At 37.0% G+C, this 7,636-nt stretch overlaps 1 protein-coding gene across 1 annotated transcript; it reads right to left on the bottom strand.

The window, feature by feature from the left end:
• Positions 1-103: 103 nt before the first annotated feature.
• On the bottom strand, positions 104-7,435 carry LOC135633593 (histidine--tRNA ligase, chloroplastic/mitochondrial-like). Its single transcript, XM_065143240.1, has 12 exons — positions 7,190-7,435; positions 6,958-7,118; positions 6,767-6,862; positions 6,243-6,331; positions 5,917-6,046; positions 4,874-4,966; positions 3,808-3,882; positions 2,571-2,688; positions 2,338-2,480; positions 1,052-1,180; positions 647-807; positions 104-508 (listed from the first exon to the last, which is right to left on the bottom strand). Exons 1-12 carry the CDS (start codon positions 7,356-7,358, stop codon positions 370-372), a joined length of 1,503 nt encoding a protein of 500 aa, XP_064999312.1. The 5' UTR covers positions 7,359-7,435; the 3' UTR covers positions 104-369.
• Between the last annotated feature and the right edge of the window lie 201 nt (positions 7,436-7,636).

Raw genomic sequence — 7,636 nt, 5'->3', positions numbered from 1 at the left:
CCATGGTGGTCAAATGCTTCAACATATTAGTCACTGCAGTTCTTCAACACTCTGATATGCAGTACAGTTATTTCCATTATAAGAGAATGTTTGAACAGATAAGTGGAGAAAGAACAAATAACAGGCACATATTTAAAAGTTGGAAGGTGCAGTATGAGGTACATAAGACTTGTATTTCAACATAATACATTGCGCTTGTACAAAAATGAGGCTCAACCAAATCGACTAGAAATGATGGGAGTGGGTAACGATCAATGTAGCAATCCACTAAGAGAAAACTCACCTGTTATTGGCAGCAATTCTATAAATAGGAAAGGTTCACTAATCGACAAGGATGAAGGCCCAGAAATAACCAATCATCTATAACACTCAGTTAAGTTCATCGATTTTAGTTTCGTATTCTTCTCTGGTCGATAGGACCTTGACGCGAACCATACCTCGTTGCCACTCAGAGTTCCCAACCAAGATAAGCCTGCTTGCATTGACTCGTTCGGCGTGCTTAAAAACCCTATCAAGTAATCAAGAAATAACAATCAAGAGTCATTTCAAAATTACACAAGTTGTTAGTTTCTTGCATGATATACATTTTCAGGCTATACCTATGGGGTTTTATTAAATTAGTGAAACTTAACAGTTTAAGACATACCATTTAAGGCGTTTATCTTCTACAAGGTCAACACTATGGCCTTTTCTTCTGAGGGCGGAGGCGACCATGGAGGCTTGTCCTTCAAGCTCCTCATCCAGTGGAAATACAATGTCATCTACTTGGCGACCCAGATCAGGCAGAAGCCCTTTTTCCTTTAGCAACTGCAAAGATGACCATTCAGAAGATGTTAAATGATGGTTATGGCAGATATGAAGGGAGATGGTCACTTGATGAATTGTTTCAAATGAATAGTGAATAAATCAGTTGACTAAAAATTGAGTAACAGTTGCATGTTCTTCTTAAGATTTAAATTTCTGTCGGGACGTTCATATTTATCTAATAACGAGTATCTTAATTCTGGATGTCTCAAAAACAACATTAACAATAAAGCAACCAGATATTTACTTCCACTATAACTGCATCTCCGAACCCAAACCCACAAGCGGGAATGTCATCACTTCCAAATGTGGACAGCAGCTGGTCATACCTTCCTCCACCACAAATCGCTCGTAGTTTGCCTTCTCTATCAAAGGCCTGACAAAACAAAAAGGTGACAAATTAATAGACAACTGGCAGTTACCTGCAAGATTCATCATGTATGCAAGATTTGTTATGTATGAATGTGATACACTATGTGACACAAGCATGATCGATCTCATTCTTATGTGAATTAATAAAAGAGGAAATTCAAATACATTCTGCAAGGTAGAAGGTTTGGTAGAGAAAGGACTAGAACACAAGAGTTGCACTTGGCGGCAATACAAAAGAAAAAGAATACTATTCCAATTAACTTCATATCCATCTACAAAATCAAGTTGCTAGTAGAACCAAAACATTAGGCTAAGATGGACAAATGGCATCATAGTTGCTAGTAAAACCAAAACATTCAGCAAAAATGGGCAAATGGATATCAATGTAGCATCCAAGTAAATTATTACTCAAATTGATTGGAACCAGATGAAATTAAACCATAATCAAATCATTCACTTGTTTAAGCTACCAAGGTCAATCAACTAATGCTAAATTTCACTAAGGGTGTGACTGGTCTCATAAAAAGGCAGGTGACACAGCAGCAGTTGAGAAAACCTCTTAAATGACTGGTTCTTTGCCTGTTGCTTTTGATCTAGCATCATGTTTAAACATGGTGTCTTGTGAGTATACCCATTATCGGTTTTGTTTCCCTGTACAGGATTCATGACTTGCATGATACTTCTAATTCTTGAAAGTGAATCATGATTAGACGATAATTGAACCAAACAATGTAAGAATAGCTGTCAATGTGCATCAATTAGTCTCTGATCAGAACACTAATAAATTTTGTGGGAGACATCTGCTTCTGTAAGTATACGCATAGAGAACAAAATGACTGCAACTTTGGCATATAAAACATAAACTCCTCTGCATCGTTTGGTTTTGAAACATTGACTGGCATGTAGTTGAAGTATTTGATCACGTGATCACTGGAATTATATCTTTAAAGCAAGGAATTGAGATGTCAACATTTGAACCAAGGTTTGATTGCAGCACAAAAGACTTGCAGTTCAGCTAACCTAGGGCATCTAGATTAACTGACCTATAAATTCCTAACTTTTCGACAGAAAGTTGAGTGACTATTTATTGTCATTTATATGACATGTTAAGAACCATAACTCTTAAAATGAAGTAACAGGAAAATTTACTACATATCTGACCTCGAATACTATTCCTGTATAATAGGCAAGTCCACGGACTACAGATGCATCAAAAGTAATCCACTGAGAATAACCGTAATGCTCAGCAAGTGAAAAAAACTTTTTCAAATCAGCAATAGCTTCAACATCAGAACCCAGTACCGCTGCATAAGCACAACCAGATATGTCATAAAAGATGAACACTCTGTTGGTTCAAGCACCACTACATGTAGCCATTATCTATGACAACAAACCTTCAAGTTTGTCTAATGATGTAAGAGAGAGAACTTCAACGATCCCCTTGACAGCTTCTGAAGTTACCCCAGCACTCATGAGTTCTTTTTCAACCTCTTCTTTAGTAATTTTTCCCAACTGCACTATATGCAACAGAGTGAGCCTCATAAGAACAAAAGCTAACATATATTGTAGTAAAAATTTTTGACTGGGTGGTCAGAACTCAAATAATCACTGGATACCAAGATCTTATTTATAAGTGAGAAAAAACTAGTTTTTAAAGAATTTTCTAAATTAAAGGTAGGAATTATAAATTTCAAGCAGCACTTAGGCTAAGAGAAAGTTGTATATGTCCCTTCTTAGTGCAAATGTCTTCTAGAAATTTTGAAGTACACAAAGCGTTCTCAAACTCAAGCCTTTGGTCTGATAGCAGATTCATGCAAGAAGTGCTGATCAAGAAAACTACAACCGGCTGAGGACATTTCATCACAACTCAAAAGGCTTTTATTTACTGGTGATCCAACCAAACAGTAATCACATACTCCATATTGTTGAGATTTTCTAGGATTCTGAGACAAATTGTTTACATCTGTTTTAGTGGTCAACTACATTTCACACAAACACTATCTCCAGGTTTCTCAATTTTAGGCTGCGATGGTAGTGATTGAACTTGCTTTAAAAAGTTGTTGGTTGGTGTCCCTTGTCACATAATCAATGAATGTGCACAACTGCAGATATTTGAAATGGCTATGTGAGTTATATTCCCCAAGGGAATCAACAACAGTTTTAGTCTCAGATATCGACTTAGCATTATTAATTTATTACATCCTTCCATCTTCTCTCTAATCTGCAATTATTTAAGTGTCAGTTAGGACATATCCAATATTTACTGCAGAATTTGGAGCGATTTGTTAAGCTGCCACCTTTTGTTAGTAAGAGCTCATGCCTACTATGTTACCTTATTGGTTTAGCTATTACCAAATGGAAGTATCTTATGCTTTTCATCTCTAAAATCTCAAATCTTCCAATGTTTCTAATATATTTCAACTTAACCATTATCTGGATAGGGTATCTTAACAAAAGATAAACATCTGTAGCTGATGCATCTCAGAAACTAATGAATAGTACAAGTACCACAATCAGCATTGAAGCACTTCAATTGTAAATGATAAACTATCTTCTGCATGTAAGACTAATTGTTTCAACTCAAACTATAAGTCGGTGAAGAAGATATTAAGAGTTGGGAGGTAAACTAACCTTGTCAACAATCACACAAACTTCTGCAAATAGACGTTCTGGTATAGCATACATTTGCAACACTGCCTGGAGAACCTGTAAGCAGAAAAGAATTCAAATCAGAGGCGGCTATGCATTCACAATTCTATATCGGATTTCCACCTAATAATTGGAACAAGGATAAATTGAGAGCAATCATCAATGACAAACATCAGAAGACAAACAATTTCTTAAAATGATCCATGTACTACATTAGTGTTATGAAAATGACTACATGGTTAATAAAGAATATTAAAAAGATTGGGACAATTTTTTATGGGATTTCATGATCTTGATAGTAGATCAAATGGGCTTGTAAGTTGGAATACACAAATCCTGAGAACTAGAAGAACATGGAATTATATATCTCAATTCTTACAATCTAGTGATGCCTGGCAAATGGTTGTGGCATCTGAATTCTAATGCTCCCTTTGAGTAGAAAGCCATTATCTCAACAATAGAAGATGGAAGAATGATTACAGAAACAGATCTTAGTCATGTTTATAGAAAAGCATTTCAGACACTTTGCCTGCTTTTAGAATCAGCACTCTTCACACAATTGGCAATGGTTTGGCTTCCCATTTTGAAGGATTATTGTGCATGCACCTAAGACTGAAGGAACACTACTGCGACTATGCTTATAAACAGGTGCTGCAACTGATAAACATATTGTTATATTTATGGATGGATACATATGCATTAAAAAATAAAATACACACACACACACACACATACATACATAAATAAATAAATAAATAAATATATATATATATATATATATATATATATATATGTATTTATGTATTTATGTATGTATGTGTGTATGTGTGTATATTTTATTTTTATGTACCTATATTGATTATGTAAATTTGTACTTATAAAGCTCAACATATTTCATCTTTCAAGTTTTTTACAAATTCCAAGTCTTTCAACGTCGAATAAACTACCAACCATAAATGTAGGAAATAGGAACCGAGATACTCTTTCCAATCATATACACAGATATATAGACATGTTAAAATTAAAGAAAAGAATGATTTAAATGTACCTTTCGGCTAGAGACTCTGATTCCCACATCTGATGAAGTTATCCCAAGCCGCTCAAATAAGAGAACTATAGCATTAACAAGTTCAGCCTCAGCCTGTGACCAAAAGTAAATCTAGACAGGTTCTCAGGGAGAAAAGAAACATCAAAGATATTTCTCCAAACTAATGACTGTGAAATAGAGAAAATTTTAATGACTGAAATTTACAATGTTTTATGAGAATGTTATCCATTGCATTCAACTTCTTCCCATAGATTATATCATAATACTTCGTTCACGAACTGTGCTCTCTTTTGTACTGTGTTTTTTATGCTATATATGACACTGTTACAACATTCACAACTACTAAGTTCCCAACCAAGTGTATCAGTTACATAGATGTTTACATGCCTTTGAGATCTTCAAGGGTAATATTATCCTACTCATGTTAAGGACCATCAAGTCTCCCTTTTATTATTTCTAATAAGGTTTTATACCTCTTCTTGAACCTCTAATCTCGGCTTGCCTTGTGCAACAAATCCTTTTTAAACATTCTCTGTCAATTTATCTTCAACTGAGAATATCTAGTATCCCATACATCTATCTTAACCTCCTCATCACATTGGAACTAATTTTTTGTTCAGTGTTTCTTAATTACATATATAATCCATAAAGCATAGCTGCTTTTATAACTATTTTATAAAAACAAATCTTTATGTCTATGTGAAATATGACAGTCCTTAACTGCAAGTCTCCAACTCTAGTTTAACCATTGTATTTTTTACTCATTAAAAATATGTTCAACAATATCCTATCTTTCTTAACACAATATATAAGAGAAATAAAGTTAACAATCTTTTAGTCATCTAAAACTTTAATTAATGCAAAAATCTTAGAAATCCTTTGAATATATGACAATGATGCTTTGAACCACTCATACAAGGAGAAGAAAATAGTCATGGTCTTTTCTTATGTGACCAAGATGTATAACATATAAAAAACTTACAATAAAAAACATGCAATACTACCAGAAAAATATACTGCAACAAGAGTGCAGCTGCACATACCCGAACTCTAGAAACACCTATTATATCCATATTCCACTGGTAATGTTCTCGACGTCTTCCTCTTGTCATCCGTTCATATCGCCAACATTGTCCTATGGTAAACCATTTTAATGGAAGAGAGACTGATTTGCTGAACAAAAAGGCATGTAAAATGTTAATTCTGGTGAAGGATACTACAATCACTTTTGTGAACCGATATAAGTAGTCAACAACCACAAAGACTCCATAAATCATTCTGAGGTTCACAACAAGGAGGAATTGTATGAAAAAGAGAAAAGCTGGATAGATTCTCATGCATATTCAAAAAGTCTTATGCGAAAGATTACCCCTGTTTTATAACAAGTCGTGCAAGTGAAGGGGTTATTTCAGGCCTTAAGACAACACGGCGACCCCCTTTGTCCTCAAAATTGTACAGCTGAGAATGAAAGATTAATCAGTCAAATAATATACTCTTTTAAATATTTTAAACATATATGAACGTGAACAAACTCAGAAGCGAAATTTTAGGAAATGTTTAGTGTATCTACTCAGCAGTATGAAGAGAGGAGAATAAAGAAGTGCCAGGACATAAAAAGAACACAAATCCTACACTTCTTTACCTATTATCTTAAATTAGTACATCAAAAGAAGATAGACTTCGTAAGGAATTAGTAACAGAGGGAAGTCACAGAATATTGCTAGCGCCAAAAAGGTCTGAAGTTAACTGATGGTTGAAGTTGCGGGCACAAGTAAGATAGTGTAGGAAACGACATTATGACACTGGTCGCCACCACTCGTCAAGAAATAACCTAAAAATCGCATCTTTAGTTCCTATTGACCAAGCACATACATCAAATTAGTATGCACATACCTGTTGGGTGATCTCCTCCCCAGCTTTCCTAATGAAAAGAGCCTCAGACTCGAGGACCGGGAAATCAACCTCCTCGAAAGATAGAATCCGAGACACCTGACAGGTATACATCAACCACGAATAACATCGAACACTTGGAGTGCAGAACACCAACACGATGATAGCCATATAACCGTTCACCAGACTCTTACCTCCCTGAACTGTTGGAAGAGCCAGTTCCGAAGCCTCATGTCCTCCGGAGGGAAATCCCTCGTTCCCCTTGGAGGGTTAACATCAATGAGCTGTTGCGTCTCCCTCCCGGAAGCAGGCGGCGGCGGGACGCCTGGCGGCTCCGCAACCTCATCGATGTCGTCTGAATGAGGAGCGGATGAGATTGACGGAGCAGGTCGGTGAACGTAGGACAACGAGGATGGGAGGGCTCACCTCGAGATGCAGTGGAGGAGGAGGAGGAGGGCAAGGACGAGGAACATTGAACGGAGGCGGCGGAGAAGAAAAGGCGGCGGCGCAGGCGAGGGGAGAATGGTATGAATGAAAGATGGAGGCGGGGACGGAGGAAGAGGATGTGGTGTTGGAGAACGGGGAAGGCGGACATCGGGAGGGGAATCTCGAGTTCTCTCTCCCGGAGAGGAGGGGTCGGGAGCGAGGGCGAGCCTTCAACCGTTCCGGGTTTTCTTCTGATATGCCTAACGGGGGAGCGGATAGGGATACGTGGCAGTTCATCAACCGATATAGATAAAGATCCCTGATTGGTGCGCTACGCCGTATCAGTTGTCGACCGAGAATTGTATAACAAAGGAAGACACCCGGCCATCCGTGCACCAAAGTCGGCGCATCCACACCGCTCATCGTATTGTCGTGGGAATCTTAACG

Source organism: Musa acuminata, chromosome BXJ3-3 (genome assembly GCF_036884655.1).
Source record: "Musa acuminata AAA Group cultivar baxijiao chromosome BXJ3-3, Cavendish_Baxijiao_AAA, whole genome shotgun sequence".
NCBI classification, from domain to species: domain Eukaryota; kingdom Viridiplantae; phylum Streptophyta; class Magnoliopsida; order Zingiberales; family Musaceae; genus Musa; species Musa acuminata.
This window is presented reverse-complemented; position numbering and strand designations above follow the sequence as displayed.